General features: G+C 34.4%; 1 protein-coding gene across 4 annotated transcripts in view; it reads left to right on the forward strand.

Moving 5' to 3' along the window:
* The window catches only part of SLC16A7 (solute carrier family 16 member 7), a 186,568-nt gene extending 170,490 nt beyond the window's left edge, over positions 1-16,078 (forward strand). For all 4 annotated transcript variants that reach the window (XM_042947035.1, XM_042947037.1, XM_042947036.1 and 1 more), the window contains exons 4-6: positions 7,839-7,982; positions 10,271-11,089; positions 15,105-16,078. In XM_042947035.1, the coding sequence (XP_042802969.1) occupies positions 7,839-7,982; positions 10,271-11,089; positions 15,105-15,376 (1,235 nt within the window). In that variant the 3' untranslated portion in view covers positions 15,377-16,078. The remainder of the gene's footprint in view (positions 1-7,838; positions 7,983-10,270; positions 11,090-15,104) is intronic.
* Positions 16,079-23,194: the final 7,116 nt, after the last annotated feature.

Below are 23,194 nucleotides of genomic sequence, written 5' to 3' on the forward strand. Positions count from 1 at the left end.
ATGCAACAGTCTCTTAACGGTTTGTTTCCCTGTTTTTATCTTACTTTTTCTTCCTTTCCCCTATGTTCATCTGTTTCATTTCTTGAATTCCCCATATGAATGAAATCATATATTTTTCTTTCTCTGACTTATTTCACTTAGCATAATACACTCTAGTTCCATCCACGTTGTTGCAAATGGCAAGATTTCATTCTTTTTGATCCCTGAGTAATATTCCATCGTGTGTGTGTGTGTGTGTGTGTGTGTGTGTGTGTGTGTGTATGGATAAAGAAGATGTGGTGTATGTGTGTGTATATATAGACACACACATACACCACATCTTCTTTATCCATCCATCAGTTGATGGACATTTGGGCTCTTTCCATACTTTGGCTATTGTCAATAGTGCTGCCATAAACATTGGGATGCATGTGTCCCTTCAAATCTTGAATCAGCACTCCTGTATCCTTTGGATAAATACCTAGTAGTGCAATTACTGGGTTGTATGGTAGTTCTATTTTGAAACTAAGTAAACTTTTAAGCTTTAGGGGAAAAGAAGGTATTTAGTAGATGTCAACTACTTTTTATTGTGAGATAGTATTAATAGATTTTTGAGATAGTGTTAATAGTATTAATAATAGTACTTTATGAGATAGTATTATAGATACTATAAAGACTACTATAAATATATTTTATAGATCTTATTAATACTTTAGATAGTATTTTATGAGATAGTATTAATAGATTTTATTTTTTATGAAATATATTTAATAGGAATTGAATTTTTTCTATTATATCAGAATGTCTTAGACTGCAAGCAGGGAAAAATCCAATGCCCATTGGTAAACTAACCAGCACTGAAGCTTTATGATGTTATATCACAAGAAGTCTGGTTTGGTTAATTTATTGGCTCTTTGGTCTAATCAATGGCTTAAATGTCTGTCTCATCTTCAAGAACACTTTACAGTCAAAAGATGACTATGGAACCTCGAGGCATCACATTCTCATGAAAACATACAGAGGCATTTTATTGCTTTATTGCTTTATAAGACTAAAGACATCCTTTCCCAGAAGCCCTCAGAAAATTTTACCCTATATAAATTGCCCCAGATGCTCATGTGTAAGCCAGTATTTGGTGATGGGAATGGTCCTATCATGATTGGCTTACAGTACTTACGATTCATTCCCCAAGCGTTAAGGCCTGGGGTGTCACAGAAGAGATTAATTATAAAACAAAATCAGGATTCTTTTAGGAAGAATGAATGGCGTAGACAACCAGCAGTTTCTGCAATATAGTCTTATTTTTTCTGTCTTCTTAAAAATTATTCCAAAGATCAGGGATTATAAAGTATACATTTTGCATAATGTGATATTAAATATAAATTTTTATTTTGAATAAATGAGCATCATACATGTAAAAGAAATGTGATCTCTGCTCCCAGGAATAATGATACTTGTGCAAGGCATGCTCTAGAACAGGTAGGTACAGCAGAGGGCTTGAGCAATCCTTCAAAGTTTTCACTCTGCAACTCAGTTTCCTTATATATAAAATGGGAATGAAGAAATCATGCCAACTTTTAGAGAGATTTTAAGGATTCAATGTGATTTTATATGTGAAGAGTTTAGAAACATGCCAAGTCCTCAAGAAAGGTTTTTGTTTTTGTTTGTGTTTTTTTACGGAGCCATTGTGCCAGCCTTAAACAAGTGAAAATGGTTTTCCTGGTTGGGAAGAATGTAACCTGTAAACACCAAGGAAGTGTTCGGCATTTCTGCCAGTGCTCACAGAGAATGTTCGTTTTCAAACACTTTGATTTGTAGTAAAAGGTTTTGAGGTCAGTTTGTTCACTCTCTCACCCCTCCCCCATGCAGAGTGACCATTCCTTTAAACAGCTGTAATGATGCCAGGTTGGTAGGTTCATCCGTTGAAATGGTGAGATGTCTGTCTGAGGAGGTGACATATGCACGGAGACCTGAATGTGAGAAAAAAGAAGCCATTTATATATAAAGGGGAGAACATTTCAAACAGAGGGAACAGCAAATGCAAAGATGAGTTCGCAGACCATGTCACCCTCCAGTACCCTCTGTCCCTGTTATGCATCAAAATACACCTAGCATATTAATCACCCCTTTCTTGATTTCTACAGCTACTCAAACCGTACATTCAAAACCCTCATATACTTAAAAATCTAAAATACTAGTTGAATGCTGAATGAATATACTATGACTGCCTTTGGCCGACATAAAAATTCATCTTTTGTAAGAGCCTGAATGAGCTCTAGTAAATCAAACCGGCGCAATTATCATTGAGCAACATGCTAACTGACGATGATTTACCGGCATAACATTTATATCTCCATCCTTTGTAAAGGTAAATGCGATAGCTGCTTCCTAATCATTAGGGACTCTCCCCTCATGTTTTTCACTGACCTTAAGTGAAGTGAATCACTTGGAGAAAGAAAGCAGGGGAATTTTCAATTCCAACTTCAGTGCAGGGATAAATGTCAGGCAAACAAGTAGTTAATGAGGAGGCTCCCACCCTCTGTCCCAATTAAAATAGCAACAGTTTTCTAATTCAAAAAATCTCTTTGAAAAATCTTTCAAATTTAGAAAGTCCCTGTCAGTAAGAAAAATACTACAGTAGTAAACACAGATAAATTTCTGTAATTGCAAACAACTTTCTCCCAGCCCTGCTCTAGTGCTTTTTATCATTTGATTTGACAGGATACCACATATACAAATTTGAAATAAAGCAAATGAAAAATAAATTATAGCAGTTTATCATTTCTTCTGTTAGTGTTTATGCTATGCATAAAAATTTTATATAGCTCAAATTGATAGTCAATTCCAATTCATGGTTTTAGATTGATCAAATATATTTTATGAAATGTTCATTACATAACATATTCTCTACATTTTCTCACAGCATTTATCATGTACTCATGCCATATACCAAAGAAATAAAACAAACACTATGAGTTCAGAACAGAATAACAATGCACAAAAGAATAGACCAGCTCCTGTATACGTAGGTCGTACATTTAAAAAATATTTACCGAAAAAAAAATCAGTTGTTTAAATATAACTACATGCAAAACTCAAAATTAGAAGAGATATACTATAGTAGTTGTATTCAGAATCCCCAAGACAACTTTCAGGTTTGATGATTCACTAGAAAAGTTCACAGGACCCAACAATGTCTTTTTCGTGGCTATGATTTGTTATAACGAAAGGATGCCAAACAAAGTCAGGAATAGCAAAAGCCCATGGGTCAAAGTCCAGGAGAAACTAGGTGCAAACTTCCAACAGTCCTCTCCCAATGGAATCACAGAGGATAAGCTGAATCAAGCAACTAGTTGTGACACAGGTGAAGCGTTGTCTACCAGGAAGATCACTGGAGACTCGAAGCTTATGGTTTCTATTGGGTTGCTGGTCACATGGGCATTCTCTGTCGCGCATGACCTAAAGATCCACACTCGGGGTAGGAAAGCAGATGTTTGGCGTAAACCACATCGTGAAACAGTTCAAGCACAGTGAGCCACCTCACCAGTTAGGGAATGGTGGGAACACGTCTGAAATCCAAGTTCCCAGGTGCCAGCCTTGCAGGCAGGCCTTTCTAAGGATGGCAGTCTCATACATGATATGTTAATTCTTTTCTGCACAGTAGTAAAAGGTGTAAGTTTTATAATCAGATGACCTGGGGCTCATATCCACATTCTACCACTTATATTGATGTGTCCTTAAACAAGTTATCTAAACATTTTGCATATATCAGTTTGATCAATTCTTACATTACTGTAATTATCAATTGCCATGAATATCACATGCAATAATTCATGTACAATTCTTAACACACTGCCTGCAAAGAGTAATAATTCAATAAATGTTGATGAATAATAATAGTATATGTGGTGACTAATGTCACAGAGCTTCAAATAGAATATATGAACAAGACTCAAACAAATAAAATAGAGAGTAAATAAGTGTTGCGGTATGTGTGTGTGGGGGGGAGGGGTGACGAACTATAAATGCAACAGTTCTAAGAATGGGCAAACACTGTCTGTAATTTGTAAGAACCCACAAAAACTTCCTTGCCAGAGTATTCTTTTGCTAAGTGTTATGGAGCCATAGTCATTAAAAGACAGAAGTAGCTGACAAAAGTAGCTTTCAGAAAATAAAGAAGGTGAAATATGGGTGACAACATTGTGATCTTTATACTGCTCTCTGAGAAAGTCCTCCTTTACAGCATCACAGCTACCATGAAAGTGACTATTATACTTGACTCTAAAAATCCTGAGATAGTTTGGAAAGCTGGATCAGAAGAAATTAGTGGGTAGATCAGGCTGGTTTGGATACAGTCTGATACTTTCTTGGATTTTTTGGAAGTAAGACAATATTAATAATTCTTACACATCTTTTTTTTAACTACTTGAGAAATAAAACAGTATTTGGATGAGTAATACCTTTGCTCTACTTACATATGGGCTCAGATACAACTCTCAGCAGGTAGAGAATTTTTTTGACATAACTAATGATTAAACATCATGATTACTTAGAAACATATGCTGAGTAAAAACTTCCACACATTGAATTAATAGATAAATGAATGAATTGGCTCAGAATATAATTAGGCCTATGATTCATCAACAAAGGATAACTGTGAGGCTAGTGCATGTTTAACAAAAATTACATGTGATGAGAATTTATTTTCTTAAAACTTTATCTTTCTTGTTAATACAATGAACCAAGCTGTTTGTAGGTTGGAGAAAGAGGTATTGAGTGGCACTGTGTTTTACATCTAATTTTAGATGCCTTCTCAAGCTAATATTAAGCATTTAAAGATTCTTTACAAAATAAGTATAGTTTGTCCTGTATCATAATTTTAATTAGATCCACAACTGTTACAAATAGAAATACTTTATGACATTTTATAAGCATTTAATATGAAGAGGTAAGGAGCTTTGATTATTTCTAAATAAATCAACTTAAAAAGTATATATTTTTAATATATTTTTTATATATTTCTTTTTGCTAGGAAAAGATTATAGATGAATTATGTAAGTATATTCCTTATAGATTATTTTAAGGATTATCACTTAACTAAAGTATATGATTAACAGAAAAATCATTTGTTAAAATCAGAACTCCCATTGCATCTTGACTGATACTATGGTAGAAGCTATAAAGGCCCCTTCCAAAAAAAAAAAATGTTAACACCTCTAAATATTTCCTTTATTGGCTACTCTTTTTTTTTAATTTTTTTATTGTTTATTATTTTTGAGAGAGAGAACCGAGGAATCGGAAGCAGGCTCCAGGCTCTGAGCGCTCAGGACAGGGCCCGACGCGGGAGCTCAAACTCACAGGCCATGAGATCATGACCTGAGCTGTAGTTGGCCGCCCAACCAACTGAGCCACCCAGGTGCCCCTTTATTGGCTACTCTTAATCAGTCACAGTTGTGGAGGGAGATGAAAGCCTTTATGTCGTTATCCTAAACTATAGACATAATTATTTACAATGCATTGCAAATTAAGTTGTGATTCATAGCTCTGTTCAAATTTAAATTTATACCGTTTAGGCAAATACATTTGTAAAATGTAATTAGCCCTTGTGTTAGTTATCCAGGCATCACATAGAAAATGGCATATATAATTTCAACGATACTAAGAAAATTGTTTTTAGTCCAAGTAATTGATAAATGCCTTTGAATAGTCTGGTATTTAATCAAAGCACTCATCACAGTTCTTAAAATAACTTGTTGTTAATTTCCTCTGGACTATAATGCATTGATGTTTATAGCTGTGCGTTTATTATTTTATGTTTGGTGTATGTCAACTGGTTTTATACTAGAAGCTCAAGAAATATTGCATTGAACTGATTTGAGTTAAAGTGAAGTGAAGTGAATTGGTTAAGTAATTTTAAGAAAAGAAATATACACTAAAGTTCAATACATAATCAAAGCTAATCAATTCAGTTCTCACAAAGGCTATCTGAATTTAGCTATGTGCTTTTTGATGAAAATGCTCATTTCCTAAATCATATGAGTTTTTACCATCTTATAGAAATCTATTCTTTTCACATTATCTTGTACAATTTTCATTGATTTCTCCCCCAACTCTGTTGTTTTTATAGAGCTATCTTTCATATGGCCCTTTCTAGTTTTGCTTTGTTTGGTATTAAATGCAAAATGTGATATTCTGTTTTTGAGTTCTTTTTGTAAAATAATGTGTTTTTACCAATACCATTTCAGAAGATGTGTGGAGTAATATTAGGCCATGAAGTTTTTATTTCAACTTATAGTTAAGGAATAAAAATAATAACTATAGTTCTATGAAAGAATAAGGCTTATTGACAAATGAATCTGAACATATTTCAAATACTATCCACGTAAAAATTCTCAAATGCAGTACAATAGCACTTAGCAAATTTTTAAGTTATAGTATTAACTAAAAATCATTAATTATTTTCTAGGCTAAATATTGGACTGAGAATTCTGACCTAATGTAGTTTTTTCCTCAAAGCAATGGCCCTTGTTATAGATGAAATATGATTTTTAGTTAAGAAGGAAATGTCAAATCAAACCATTTACATGTTGACAGTTCTCATAAAACAGTATAAACTTTCACGGAATCTAAGATGACCTCAATTGTTAGGTTGTACCATTATTTTATGAGATACTGCTAAAAAAATTGCTGTGATTAAAATAAAACAGCTCTTACTATTTAGAGCCTTTATTTTATAACTACCAAAAGAGCTTTTCTAGATGTAAACATAGATGATTTTAATCCTTTTAATCACTCTTGCACATTTTTTATATATACACACACACACATGCATTAGGAAGTGTACATTAAATAAATTGAGTAAGGCATTTCTAAAACTTCTTCCTATTCAGTATATGGCTCTCCTAAATTAGTTTTTGAGTCAGCGTTCTCAGTGTTTGTGTTTCACACGTAAGCTTGTTCTCTTTGCCAGTGAGGCAGCATATCTTACTAGAGAGATCTGCCATTTTCTCCGGTAATTTCATCTCAGCTGCTCTACCTATTCAGTATGTTTTGATGCTGGTACTTTCTTGACATTATCAGAATGTGTCAACAGGAGAATATTTCAGACAATAATCAGGATTCATATTCATATTACTTCTTCAAGTGGTCCTTATATGGTTTGATTGCAATTTGAAATATATGAAATATGAAGAATTGCCATTGTCCAACCAAGCCACAGAATTAACCAAATTCAAGCATGCATAGGCTGTGATAGCTACTTTGCTACCTATGACCACCACCTGTCAAACAGGGATTGTTAAGAGACCTCTAGTGTGAGACATCCTCATTTCTAACATAATAAAATATGAAAACAATTGGTATCTTAGAATCAAAAGAAATTTTTCAAAAAAGGATTTATAAAGAAAATCATACTGTGGTATCATAAAACAATTTTGAGCTCTAATTAAGAGGATATGTATGTGTGTGCCCATAGAATATATTATTCTAGAAAATAAAATGATAAACAAGTGATTTCTATAATCTCTAGATTGTTATATCAATTTGTTTGCATTTATTAAATATTGGGTAGTATAATTATGTCCTGTTGAAAAACTTTTACATCAAAAGTTGAATGATTATGGTCGTAAACTATATGTTAAACACTTAGAATTTATTATTTTGTGTGCTGTCATATATATGGTTAAAGAAAAACAGTCAATCTGATTAGGAAGTATTGAAAAGTCTTCATTATATTCTATGTGAACTAATATTTTTGTTTGATCATTAAAACGTGCTTTCAAAATTAACAAATGTTAAAAAATAAACTGTAAGTAAATGACCCAGCAATTGAATATTTCTTCATTTTCTCTCTACCTCAGGTCCCATAAGTAGTGTTCTGGTGAATAAATATGGTAGCCGACCAGTAGTGATGATAGGAGGTTTATTATGCTGCTTGGGAATGGTCACAGCCTCTTTTAGTACCAGCGTAATAGAGCTCTACCTCACTGTGGGATTCATTACCGGTAAGTCGTTTTGTTTTCTGCTTATTTTCTTCTTAACACTTCCATTGTTTGCAAAGCTCTGTAAGAAGCATAAACAATAGAACATTTACATTGTTTTACTTGAGTTTGTGTCTTATAGCAGATGCTATCTTAAAGTATTTTCATTGAGTACAATGAAATACTAGCATGGAATGGCCAATCAAACTTATTTCAAGAAATGGAAGAAACAAAATATTAGACACATTAGGTGCTATGATATCAATGTCAAAAAGAAAACCATTTTCATTCAATTTTACCATTTCACCATTTGCTCGTCAGCCAGTTAAGATGGGGTATTATGGACATAAACTTTCTGGCATATAAATAGCTTCATTTTTTTTAAAGTTATTTTTCATTACTTACCACTATTTAGAGTATCTGACTTATGACTCATTATAGGTTAAAAAATGATGCCAAAGTATATTTTCTGCATGCACTGATTTAGCTCTAACAATAGAATTATTTTTGTTTGTGTTCTGGTTAGTGGTAGGGCTCTGTATTAGGGTCCCTTCTTTTCCTTACAAAAGATTCCAGTTGCTTAAAGGCTCTGTAAGGCACATTTGCTGCTAATATTTTTAAATTTTATACTGTCACTTGATTACAGTTGTTCCTCATGTGTAATGTCTGTTGACCTAAACTGACCTAAATATGTACATTTGGAAAACACTACTTTTATTAGCCTTAACAATAAATTGCATTAAGCAAATCTACACGCAAAGTTTTAAGGAAAATTGGATTCAGTGTATAAAGAAATTGAATCTTTTCCTTATGCTCACAGCAAAACAGTAAGTATATTTCTCTTTTTATAGTAATTTTAGGTCAGTCTAACCCTGCAGTGGCATATCATTTGATGATAAAAAAAAAATAAGATGTAGTAAAGCCTATAGTAATAGTGATGTTAAAATCTTTCTCTTTACAGCCTATCCACAACACTCTACCTTTTTGATGTGATAAAATACTTTTTGACATTGTAAATGAGAATCTTCTATCTAAGAATTGTCATAGTGCAGGGAACACCTTTTTTGTTTTGTGCAGAAATACCGTATATTGCATTTGACCATAGAAGTCAGGCTGGGCCCACAAACAGATGTAATATGGAAATGATCATTTTGATATTACTGTCCCACAAATTTCAACAGCGTTATATGCTATTCTGACTTCAATTCCATTTATTTTGAGTCTTGAAGACTTTGGTGCTTCTGGAGTCAACCCTTAAATACACCTATGAGATTTATCTTAAGGCGTTATCAGCCAATACTTTTTGATAGACAATCTAGTTTTAATCCTGACTTAGCACATATTAGCTGATCATGGGTAAATTAGCCTCTTTCTATCTTTTTGTCTTTAGAATATGGAAAATGATAGCTCTTTCCTTTTGGAGTTGTTGGGATGATGCATGCAAAAAATGAATACTCAGTACCTTACAGAGTGCCCAGAATTTCATTACTTTTAAATAAATATTTGCAGATAATTACCATCATAATGTCATTATATAACATCTTAAGAGTTTTAGAACTTACTTGACTTTGGCAAAACCCTCATTTGTTATTGTTGAGGGGATTGGAACTCAAGAAGTCTAAGTGTTTTGCCCAATAATGCATATAGGTGGGGCGCCTGGGTGGCTCAGTAGGTTAGGTCTAGTCTGACTTCAGCTCAAGTCATGATCTCACAGTTTGTGAGTTCAAGCCCTGCATCGGGCTTTGTGCTGACAGTGTGGAGCCTGCTTGGGGTTCTCGCTGTCTCCCTTTCTCTCTGCTCCTCCCATGCTTGCGCTCTGTCTCTCTCAAAATAAAAAAACAAAACTTAAAAAAAAAAATAACAAAAGTGGTCACATAAATTGCACTCTTGCCCACAAGGTAGCAATCTATTGTATATGTGTGTATATAAATATAATGCATATAAAAATATATGTTACATAAATGGAGAGAGAATTAGCCTATCTGTTTAATTACATGATTTTAAGTAAGAACTAATAATTCTGTCCTAATTTCAACCTATTCTATGAATATGGAAACATCAGAAGTTCTTGGGTTTAATTTTGTGCTTTTACATGAAAGCAATATGAAGCTGTCATACATGTCAAATGTCCAGTTATGAGAACCTCTTTGTTGATGTGCAATTCTGTGATAATAATTATCATCAAAAATTACCACCTGGTGTTGTACTTTGGGTCCTGACTTACCCACATGAATGTACCTTTTAAGGAGTGATTTCTTTTGTGAGTGACATAATGTGTTTGTGTTTTTCTTCCTTTTTGTCTTTCTTTTTAGGTTTAGGTTTAGCGTTCAACCTGCAACCTGCCCTAACAATCATTGGCAAATACTTCTACAAGAAACGACCCATGGCTAATGGCCTTGCCATGGCAGGAAGTCCTGTTTTCTTAAGCACATTGGCTCCTTTCAATCAGTACCTTTTTAATACTTTTGGTTGGAAAGGAAGCTTTTTGATTTTAGGAGGCTTATTGTTGAATGCTTGTGTGGCTGGATCCCTCATGAGACCCGTTGAACCCAAACAAGCTACGAAGAAGTCTAAAAATAAGATTGGCGTAAAAGAGAATGACCCAGATGTGAAGAAAAGCCATAGGAAGAAATCAAGATGGGAAAGAGTTAATAAGTATTTAGATTTCTCCCTTTTTAAGCATAGGGGATTTCTGATATACTTATCTGGAAATGTCATTATGTTTCTAGGGTTTTTTGCCCCCATTATATTCTTGGCTCCATATGCCAAAGACAAGGGAATTGATGAGTATTCTGCAGCTTTCTTGCTGTCTATTATGGCTTTTGTTGATATGTTTGCTAGACCTTGTGGAGGAATCGTTGCAAACTCCAAATTTATCCGACCCCGAATCCAGTACTTCTTCAGTTTTGCAGTCATGTTCAATGGAGTGTGTCATCTCCTGTGCCCGTTGGCAGACGACTACACAAGCCTGGTGTTGTATGCTGTGTTTTTTGGTCTCGGATTTGGGAGTGTCAGCAGTGTCCTCTTTGAAACGCTCATGGACCTGGTTGGCCCTCAGAGGTTTTCCAGTGCTGTGGGACTCGTCACAGTGGTGGAGTGTTGCCCTGTTCTTCTTGGCCCTCCTCTTGCTGGTAAGAATCATTCTCATCCAGAGGAGAAGAGAGCATAGAAGGAATACCCACTAGCCAGGACCTTCTTTGGAATGTATGATATAATGTGGCTTATAACAATAAACATGAATAGCCTACAAGGCTGTGGGTGTGTTAACTTTAGGGTTTATTATACATGTATTTTTAAATTGCATAAATAGTTGATTTTAGACATAAATTTGCTTCAGAGCCTGGACCTATGAACTTAAGAATTTAAGTTAGACTGGGGCGCCTGGGTGGCTCAGTCAGTTAAGCGTCCGACTTTGGCTCAGGTCATGATCTCGCAGTCTGTGAGTTCAAGCCCCAAGTCGGGTTATGTGCTGACAGCTCAGAGCCTGGAGCCTGTTTCAGATTCTGTGTCTCCCTCTCTCTCTTACTCTCCCCCGTTCATGCTCTGTCTCTCTCTATCTCAATAAATAAACGTTTAAAGAAAAACTAAAAAAAAAATTTAAGTTAGACTGATAATTAGTAACATAATCTTCAGGTTTTTATGCATATCTGTTTTTTGTGCTTATAAAAATGTATCATAATAATAAAATTCCACCTTTTATTTATCATTGATGAACAAATTTCTGTTTATATTAAAAAGAGTCAAAAATTTAAAATAATGCTATCAAAAGGTCAGGATCTCTTTTCTTATTGGAGTACATTGGTTACATTAATATGTTACGTGCCTAAGGATAGCATACTTTTATAACATTGCTGACAGAAAAATATGCATATATATACATATGTGTGTGTATATATATATATATATATATATATATATATATATATATACAGGAAGGAAAAGAAATTCATTTTGAACAGATACTTACATTTCACACTTATAAACTATAAGGATTACTTTTAGATTTTTAAGATCTGAAATATTTCAGTCATGCCTATGAAAGTATCTGTGCTAGGGGCACCTGAGTGGCTCAGTCGGTTAAACATCTGACTTCGGTTCAGGTCATGATCTCACAGTTCACGAGTTCGAGCCCTGTGTCGGGCTCTGCACTGACAGCTCGGAGCCTGGAGCCTGCTTCGGATTCTGTGTTGCCCTCTCTCTCTGCCCCTCCCCACCCTCTCTCAAAAATAGATAAACATTAAAAACAATTTTAAAAAAGAAAGTATCTGTGCTAAATTGCACACTAAGGAGACTAAAACAAATGTATAAGTGCATTTTTGAAGTTAAGACTTTGTTTAATCTTAGACTTTCATGTTGTAAACATTATGTGGGTCAGTCTTTTCCAGTAACCACTGGAAACCATTGTTTTGCTTAATACTAAACTTAGGTATTCAGTTAGACTCTTGGCCTGACATCCAGTGGTCACAGTAACTGCCAGGCTCAATGTAAAGTTTTCCATGTATGTAAGTCAGTCTTTAAACTGTTTCCTACATGACATTTAGGTATAATTTTTTTAATACCAGTATAATTTACATACATTGTTACATTAGTTTCAGGTATACAATATAGTGACAAGGAATCATTTTGAATTGGGAAAATTTGTATTTAATTTGTTGATCTTAAGTTATCATTGACCTTTTGCCTTGCTTTTCCACTTGGTCAGGAATGAGTGGTACAGCTATTGACTTTTTCTGTCTACCAGGGAGGGCTGTCCTCTCCTGTCTAGCACAGATGTTTTGGGTGGTATACCTTTTAATATGTATATACTGTGGCACCAAAGCAATTTTCAAAAAGAATGAAAGCTAGTCTTATTTATCAGCCAAATGATTTTGCTGCATAAGACAAATACAATTGACCTGTCTTTTCCTACAGAATTAGTTTTACCAAATGGGTTTTAGAAGCCTATTCATGAGCAGCAGAATTCTTAGTATTAACAGAGAAAATTGTATTTCACCAGCCAATGGTGGGACTAAAAAAAAAAAAAAAAGAAGTCAGGTCAACAAACATGGTAGGTAGGCTATAAGAATGAAAATGAAGGAATATGATTTGATTATTTCTACCTGTGCTGAGAACCTGTATTAATGGGGCTTCTGGGTGGCTCAGTCGGTTAAGCATCCGACTTCGGCTCGGGTCATGATCTCACAATTCGTGAGTTCGAGCCCCGTGTCAGTCTCCGTGTTGACAGCTCAGAGCCTGGAGCCTGCTTCAGGTTCTGTGTCTCCCTCTCTCTCTGCCCCTTTCCCGCTCATACTCTCTCTCTGTCTCTCAAAAACGAATAAACGTTAAAAAAATTTAAAAGAAAAAGAATATTTACATCAGTTTTAGTGTTCTTGAGTGCTTATTGTGTTAATATTGCCAAACCATTGCACCAGTAGTGACAAAGACAATAATTAATATGGGGCTCCTTGTTGAAGCTCTCAGACCATAGCCACAATTACCCATTTTTTTCATACTGTATATGTCTCCTGCTACCACAGATTCTCCTTGATGTTTAGACTGGCTTCTTTTCTATAGCCTTGATCGCTGATAGAATAACGTCTGGCACATGGAGGCACCCAGTAAATACTTTCGAATGAATGAGTGTTGTATTTACTTCTCATACAGTTGCTGTTGGTGCTACTTTTTTTTTTTTTTTTTTTTTTTTTTTTTTTGCTACTCTTATTAGTAGAGCAGTGGAAGGTAGAGAGAGTATGGTTTTGATTTTTTTTTTTTTTTTCAGCTCAAATTTTCACTGCTGTCTCACAAACAGCTGAAGTTTCAGTACTGGAAATCACATCTGGTTTCTTGATGATGCTAAGAAATTCCCCAAACATTTAGAAAATATGTCAATATGGTAACCCAACGTGATATTAATTCTGATGGGAGCCATAGACCTAATGTTTATGTATTTAGAAGTAGAAAAATTATTGCATGAACAGAAATATTTGACTTAAGTTAGAATTGAAATGTAAGTTATGCATTATTGTTATGTTTATATATATGGCACACTTAAATAAGCCAATTTTAAAAGTCAATAAACCTTCAGGTTGTATGATACCAGGCTAGTTTTTAAATTTCTTAATAATCAGATGGGATACATACTTTCTTCCTGATTAGTATGGCCTTAATAGGTTCAGATAAACTAAAAAATTGTGATCAGCCTAAAGAGTTAATGACTCTTAACCAAGAGTTTCGCTGAACCTATTTTGCAGAGTAGTTAAGAACCAGAGATTCAGACAGATTTTGGTTAGATTCTGCCACTCACTGGCTATGTAACCATGGTCAAATTACTTCCTAGTGCTCTTATAAAGATTAAATGAGATATTACCTCATTTAAAAGTGTTGAGCCTAGGGGCACCTGGGTGGCTCAGTAGGTTAAGCGTCCTACTTCAGCTCGGGTCATGATCTCATAGCTCGTGGGTTCACAGCCCTGTATTGGGCCCTTTGCTATCAGTGCAGAGCCTGCTTCAGATCCTCTGTCCCCTCTCTCTCTTCCCCTCCCCTGCTTGTGCTCTGTCTCTCTCTCTCTCTCCCTCTCTCAAAATTAAATAAATAAACATTAAAAAAAAAAGTGTTTAGCCTAGTGCTGGGCATAGAGAAAGCATTGAGTAAATATTATGCCCTGTCGAGAACCTTATAAAAGCTTTTGTGTCTTACCTAAAAAATGTAATATTTTCCTCTGTATTTTCTTTATTGAAAAGAAGCATGGAAAGGATGAAGCAGTCTCAGTGTGTAAATATTAATAGATAAATAGATCTATTTATATACATATAAATACAAAAAACATGCCTCACACATATATGTATATGTATGTGTACATATTTACATACATGTAAATACATACATGTATTTACGAATATACACCCAAACAGATATATATACCTACTTTGTCTTGGTTGTACAATTTTACTGAGGGGAATATCTTTAATAAATTTAACATACTGGTAGTATAATGCTGTGTGTGCCTGTACATGCCTTTTCTATGCATATATAGAAGGCATAATTGAGGACTTTTTTTGTTAAAGTCTCATTCAATATTAAATAAGAAATAGGTATACCTATCGAAAATTTCATCATTTTATGGCTGTTTTATTATGCTATCTTAAAAGATATTCTTTTGTCTCTTAGGTAAATTGGTGGATCAAACTGGACAATATAAATACATGTACATGACCTGTGGAGCTATTGTGTTCCTATCAAGTGTGTGGCTACTTATCGGCAATGCTATAAACTACAGATTGCTTGCAAAGGAAAAGAAGCTGGGAGAAGCAAGGAAGAAGAAAATGAGTTCGCCTGAGTCCAAAGAATCTGAACCTTTGAACAAATCTAAACATCATGATGTCAGCATCAAAAGTACAAGAACAGAGAATAATCCCTCAGAAAGAGAAACTAATATTTAATAAGAATCACATCTCTGATTTCAATGTTTATGACTTTCTTAGGAGTATTTTTTTTTCAAAATATTGGAAAGGTTTTTACTTGAAATGAGAAGTCATAATTAAGGATGGAAGTGAGATTTTCCTCAATGGCAAATTTTTATAAGTTTGTTTTTTAAAACTTGTTTGGGTAGTTAAAATTTGAGGTTATGCCTATAAAGAATCCATGCAATGGGTTTATTTCCATAAGTGACTCTGGTTGTGGTGGTTAGAGTAATTGTAGAGTCTTCCAGTGACTTCTGGTCTTGGTTATAGAGATCTGAATCCCAAATCCCTGGTTTAAATAGCGAGAAGGAATATGTTTAATCAAATAAGAATACCCTGTCTAGATTTTAGTTTTCAGTGTTAGATGGAATTGAAGGAAAATGAATTTTCTTCTAATGTGCACATGCACACACACACACTCACCTGTATTTACACACATGCGCACAGAGTATCTAGAGGACAAAAGACAAATAGGTTCAGAAAGAATATTATCACTATACTTTTTTTTTAACTTTAAAAACAAATCCGTGGAGAGTGAAGAAATGTATTAGGTCTGCATACTACTTTGTAGTGTAGATTTTAAATATAAGAACATGGGTGAAATGAAGATGATCTTAATTTGAAAACGCAACTAACTGCTGTAAAAAAATAAAAGTATTTGCATATATAAAATAAATTTGAGGGGCGCCTGGGTGGCGCAGTCGGTTAAGCGTCCGACTTCAGCCAGGTCACGATCTCGCGGTCTGTGAGTTCGAGCCCCGCGTCAGGCTCTGGGCTGATGGCTCGGAGCCTGGAGCCTGTTTCCAATTCTGTGTGTCTCCCTCTCTCTCTGCCCCTCCCCCGTTCATGCTCTGTCTCTCTCTGTCCCAAAAATAAATAAAAAACGTTGAAAAAAAAAATTTAAAAAAAAAAAAAAATTTGAAAAAAAAAACCAACCCTCCATTTTAAACCATTATTTCTGAGTACTGTTAAATTTGATGAATCCATGCATGTAGTTTCTTTGAGGATGGCCATTAGTACTTGGTGCTAGAGAATAGAACCCTCAAACAATTTTCAGAATTACTTAATATATAAATCAAATTAAAAGCCTAAATGATTCTTAGCAATGAGCTACGTTCATTAATTTTAAAAGGATTTTAGTTGCTAAGCCAGAAAGTAATAAACAGGGATTTCTTTTAATCAGAACTCAATCCAGACTCCCTGTCATAGACTTCAAAATGGAATCTACCAGCAACCTGGTTGACAGACTGACAAATAGGCCAAATTCTAATTTTTCCCAGTCATGTAGCAGTGATCAGAGAGTTACTGTTATGAGTGACCCATCTGAATAAAGCTGACTAAGAGTGAGAGGTGCTTCTACTGAGGCCTCCAAGTTCTCCCATTTTTATCCCCTCGCCAAAATGCAAAAGCGAAACAGAGAAACCCCAATGGGCCTTTCACTCCACCACTGAGATTCCTCACGTTGTGGGAATGGCAGCTCTTCAAAATCCCACCTACTCCCAGTCAGACTTCCTGCTGCCAGTGAACATGACTAGGAGACTGTTAAAGGTTTCTAGAACTGGAAGCTGTATGTTAGTTGGCATATACTTGTGAAGGGTAGGCATAGTTTGTCATATGATAGTAAGAAGCTTGCAGCATTGCGGGCTGGGTTAATATAGCGGTTTCTCATTTTCATAGCGATGTTAAAACATCCGAGAATCTGAATCACCCTTGAGTATGGAAGTATATGACAGTTACTGTGCGCTCAGAACTATAAATACAATTTAGAGTAATAAAGTACTTCTAAACAAGGAAGAATTTGTGCCTTATGGCTAATGCGATAAGTATTTATATTAATAAATCTAAAGTTTAAGCATATGATTAATGAAAAACATTTAGTGCTTGATTATTGAAGCGATGTTACAAAATGAATTTGCCGTTCTTTTTTTTTTTTAATTGCTGTAGAGGCAGGTGCTATTCTTGTTTCTTATAAGAGTGCACCTGGACACCAAGCTTTTGTGATATTTAATGTTAGGGATTTGATTTGTAAAATTTATGCACTGGTTAAGCATGGGGCTCATATTTAGGAAGCTATAGAAAATTCCACATCTCATTTATCTTTTTTGCAGATGAAGAGGTATTTGTATTTTTTAAATATTAAATAAAACAACTTGTGCCAATATGATAGGTAGATAAATCAGGCAAAATGTGGCAGTGTTTGGCTGTCTTTAATTTAGTTTTGCCCAGTCTTGAGTCTTGAATGAGCTGTTTTCATTTTATTAGTGCTTTTGTATTCAACTCTGATTCATCGTAAGAAATGCAACATGATAAATTGTGTAGTGGCTGTCCAGTATTAAAGATTTCCAAAAACTGTCTTCAGATTCTCTGAGGATACCTATTTAAATTAATACAGATATAATATCCCAGGGGGAATAAACAGCAAAGTATTGATAGTGGGGTTTTGTGCCTAAGGCTTTATAGTCCTTTTTGTCACTTGCTGGTACAGACAAGCTGGTGGGTGCATTCCAGTGCCTTCCTCCATGGAAGGGGGTTTATTCACTTATTGATGAGGTTTTTGTCAGGTCAAAACCGATTCGAATTTGTTGTGTTGGTCTTTGGTCATCCTCATTAAATTTTCATTCCTAACATTGTATATTAGATTGTTAAAAAAGAAAGGGAAGTAAAATTGCACAAAGCACGTGATAGGTATGTAGCCATACCCAGCAGTAGCATTACACAACGTTACAAAATGTGCAAATATTAATTCCCATGCGTACATGTTGGAAATTAGATCAGAACACACCTGAAACACTGACACAGACTCACGTACAGGATTGAGAATTGTTCCGGGGTAAAGTAATCTTCTAGTCATTCGCTCTCCACTCTCTTGAACTTGTTAGAATACCTATTGCTTTAAGAGAATCTTTGGAGACTGAGCAAAAGGTACCAACCTAGAAATTCACATAGTTGCGTAACTAGAGGAAGCAGTATAGTTGGCCTCTGAGTCTGCAGCAATTAGCATATTTCTTCCCCTAGGGAATGATGGGTTTTAGATGTTCAAGGTGTCATGAAGCAAATTCAGAATATACACCATTAAATTTCCTTTTAGTGTCATTCCGTCACTGAGGAATTGTGCAGAAGGGAGGTTATAAACCAAGGTACCAAAATAATTCATGATCACTGGATACTTTTAGGTATTTTTCTACTTGTGATAACTGAGCAGCCCATGTCTTTCACAATTTAACCTTAAATATGCCTTCACTAATTTATGAATCGAATATTGGGTTTAGGCTTGTCCTGACCTATCCCTACTCTTTTTCCCTTTCTGGGTCAGTATCTAGTGTACTTCACATTGGAAGACCTGATGTTTTCTCAATGTAAATTCACAAGGCTCATGAGTTTCACTTCTTTAGTATCAAGTTCCAACCACCCTATCTCATGACCCATCCCCTGAAACTAGAAAATAAATAAAATAATTGTCTGATATATTTAAATGTGCACTTTCAAAATCTAGGCACGTTTTTTCACTCCTCCTTCTGTGGCTGTACATGACAATTGAGGATACAGGAAAAAGACTTCAAGATACATGATACAAATGTAAGTTTTTATATTGATGTCATAAAACGTAGAGATATCCCTAATCACTTAATACAAAATAATTTTCCATCCAAAAGGACCTTTTAAAAAAAGGCCCTCTCAAATGTATAATATTGCACACTTTTAATAAAACAATTAAAAATCATGATCATTAGGATGCATTTAACAGGGAGAAAGGATAGGAAGTGAAAAGAGAAGTAATATTTATAGCATGCATTTTGGCTACATAATACCTTTTAATATTCAAACCAAATTATAAGTAGAGGCTATTGGCCTGATATAATAGATGAGAGAAACAAAACAAAAAAATCAGACACACAAAGTTCAGCTAATTACCCAAAGTTGAAAAGTAGTATGTGACAGAAATAGAACTAAAACTCAGGTTTATCTGAGAGCAGAAAGAGCCCCTAGGGTGTTCACTACCATGCTTTCTTCCAATAGAATCTATAGAAGCAAAGGTAGATAGAATATAGATATAAGAAATTTAAAACCTATATGGTAAACTAGTTAGGTTTAACTGTAATTTGTAATCTGATTTATTTAGTGTTCATTAGAGACTGTTTGCCATAAACTGAATATATAATTTCAAGTTGCTTGCTTTTCTAGCCCATGAAAATTATCTCAAATAATGGTAATGATTGTATAATAACCCTAATTGTTTTAATACAGCTTTTTTTTTTCATAAAAATAATGACATTTATATGACTCAGGCATAATATATTTTCCCCGAGGTTGGATTTAGAAGGAAAATGTTATTTTCTTTATGGATAAATAATTCCCATATTAGTTGCTACTTATTATGACTCAAAAATAAAAAGTACCTTATACAAATCATATTCAGAGATACAGAGATTCCCATTTATAGGATCATCCCAAGCTATCAAAGAAATTTAGAAAGATTGTAAGATATAATTGACTTGATTTATCTATAAAGTATTTATTTTCCTCATTGAATGCAACTGCCCCTTAAAGCCCTAACTCATTTTTCAAGTTTCCTTGAGCATCTGTAATTGCCATTCTCCATTCTGTCCATTTGTTCTTTAGACAGAAAAGTGTCATTGCTTTTGTCCTTTCCCTCTAGACTTTTGGCATCCATAGAATATTGTTCTCAAAAAATATATATATACATATATATATATATATATATATGTATATATATATATATATATATACATATATATATATATGTATATATATATATATATATATACATATATATATATATATATATATTTTGTTCTCCTTAGCATTGTCTCAGATAGTACACTTCTAGTGTCTTACATCTTTCACAAAACCACACATGCTGTATCTGGTCTTCTTTATTTGTGATTTGTAGGAATGGCCATATTCCTGGAGCCAGCAGTATATATTTTTGGCCATGACCTCTCATCTTCACAAATAAGAGAACTTGTGTGTGACTATAGGCTTGAGGTATCCTGCATAAGGAACGTGCTTATATTCTAGAAGACATTTTGTTAATGAGTCTTTCTTATGCATGATAGATATATAAATGAATATGATTTTTAGGAATCTAGAAAAATCGATCTTCCTGTCCTTGACACTCACTATCTTGGATGTTTCTAATTTTCTTAAAGTCCCTCACAACTTTGAGAAACAAAGCTTAACACCCCATCACAGCACCATTACATATCATCCTATACGCAGTTTTAATGTAATGACATCCCGACACATCATACCAAGTAGATTCCCTACCAAAACACTTCACAGTATCAAGAAGCATCAAAACTATTCAGATATAAATTGAAATTATCATCTTTACTTTATTCAACTCACTTTGTTTATTATGTTTTGATTTCCACACATCCATGTGCATGGTCTCCATGCACTTAGAAGCTGAGGGGCTCAATTATCAGTAATTATAATGCTTGTATAATGAAAACCATAAACTATCTTTGTTGGTAATTAAAAAATGAATAATTTTCTGAGCTCACATCATTTTTTATAGTTCTCATTTTCTCTTCTTTGCTCTCAATTGTTTGCACACTATTTCATTTTTAGCTCCTACAAGATCCTGCGATCTGATTGATGTTAGTCTTCCCCCACTACTGCCTTTCTTTCACTTTATTTCACTTACATGCAGTTCTTGAAAGAATTGTTAGAGTATTGAGAATCATAATTTTAGGTCCTTGCCTTAAGAGGAAAAGTAATACTGCAAGCAGAATGTTTGGCGTTAGTAGAGCATATGGGAATTTTTTAGACCAAATTATTTCTCCCATCGCACCCCTGTGCTACCGTAACTCCTCACCTCCTTTTTTTCCCTCATAACTATTAAAAAATTATTTTTTTTCCTTTTGGGGTGCCTGGGTGTCTCAGTCGGTTGAATGTCCAACTCTTGATTTCTACTCAGGTCATGATCTCAGGGTTCGTGAGTTTGAGCCCCACATCGAGCTCCACACTGAAGTGCCCAGCCTCCTTGGGATCCTCTCTCTCTCTCTTTCTCTCTCTCAATCTCTCACTCTCTCTGCCCCTCTACCACACATGCACATGCAGGTGCTCTCTGTCTCTCTCAAAATAAACTTAAAAAAAAGATAAATAAAAATTATTTTCCTTTGTTTTTCACAATATCTAGGTCAGCTTCTTTAACATTTTTCATCTAATTCTGGGCATTTTTAATATAGAACTCTTGTTTTTCTGGTGGGTTTTAGTTACACTTCCCCTATGTGCATGAATGCCATGTTTTCCAGTGTCTGTATGTACTTATTAATAGTGTGAGTAACATTCAGGAATATTTCAGTAGGTGATTAATTCATTACTTTTTCAGCAAACATTTCTTCTTCACATGGCAAAACAAGCTTTTTTTATTTCCTTGTTTAAAATTCACATATGGCAAAATAAGAGAGGCTCTGTATGAAAACACAGATATTCAATATCTGTCAAGGCATAAGTTGGTAACAAGTTCTGTTTGGGGACACCTGGGTGACTCAGTAGGTTAAGCATCCACCTTCAGCTCAGGCTATGATCTCGTGGTTCATGTCAAGCCCCACATCGGTCTCTGTGCTGACAGCTCAGAGCCGGGAGCCTGGTTCAGATTCTATGTCTCCCTCTGTCTGCCCCTCCCCCATTTGCACTCTGCCTTTCTCTCCAAAATAAACATTAAAAAAATGTTTTTTTAAGTTTCATTCAAATGAACAAAAGAATGGAATTCTTATGTGAATTTCAGGGTAAAATTTTAAAACACATTCTTTTAAGCTTTTTATGCTGCATTTGTTTTTGTTTTACTTTAATATGCATCTAAAAAAGATTTTGAAGTTAGTCCTAGTTTATATAGCTTGTTCATTAGAGTAGAGTACAAATTTTGGATATACTATTTAAAGGACTTTATTTTTCTACCACATGCTTTCTATTTCTAACTGAAGGATGAAGATTTCTGGATTTAGTGAGAAAGGATACGCAAACTAAAATGTTTATTTTCTGATCATTAGATGTAATTGTATTTTGATTTGTATTGTATTTTGGGTCTGATCTATTTATGTATCAAAAATATATTTAATTCATTTCATCTTCTCAACCCTCTAAATTAGGTTTGTTAGATATGCATGTTTGTACAGAATAAGACTATAACAGGTTAAGGGCTTTGCCTAAACAGATGTTTTGAATTTTGAATAAATGCAGGGTAGGAAGTAGAACCCAAGTCTTTTGAATCCTGACTCATTTTTTTTTCTCCATTGCACTGAATAGGCCATACTATTTGTAATGGTGAACTTTATAGACTGAATACAAATTTACCTGGAAATATTTATTCTAACCTTGCTTCATAAAACCTTTATTTCCAGAGTGAATATATTTCTCCTGAGTCATACTTTGCAAAATCACATTTGTAAATTGAATTTGAAGAATATTTAATGATTTCCCACAGTAGATAATTCTGAGTAAACTGGACATAATAATTGGTGGGATGAATGATTGTGCACAATATGTATTGTTATAGCAATATCTAAGTCATTAAACATACTCTCCAATAATGTGTTTATAGAAACCATGTGTCAGTAGTTCATTAATTCCTTTATTGTGTATGTTCATACTTTATTTTAGAAGCATCATTCACTTGTTTCCTAAAAATTTAATGCCAGAGCACAGAAAACACAAGTGTGTTAAATTATTAAGTTCTATGCAAGAAATTATTGCCACTGTATAATCTTGAAGAGAACACTCAACAATATTTCTTGATCCAGGTATCTGAGGATGGGTTGATAAAATTAT

This window comes from Panthera leo, chromosome B4, assembly GCF_018350215.1.
Source record: "Panthera leo isolate Ple1 chromosome B4, P.leo_Ple1_pat1.1, whole genome shotgun sequence".
In the NCBI taxonomy this organism is placed as follows: Eukaryota; Metazoa; Chordata; class Mammalia; order Carnivora; family Felidae; genus Panthera; species Panthera leo.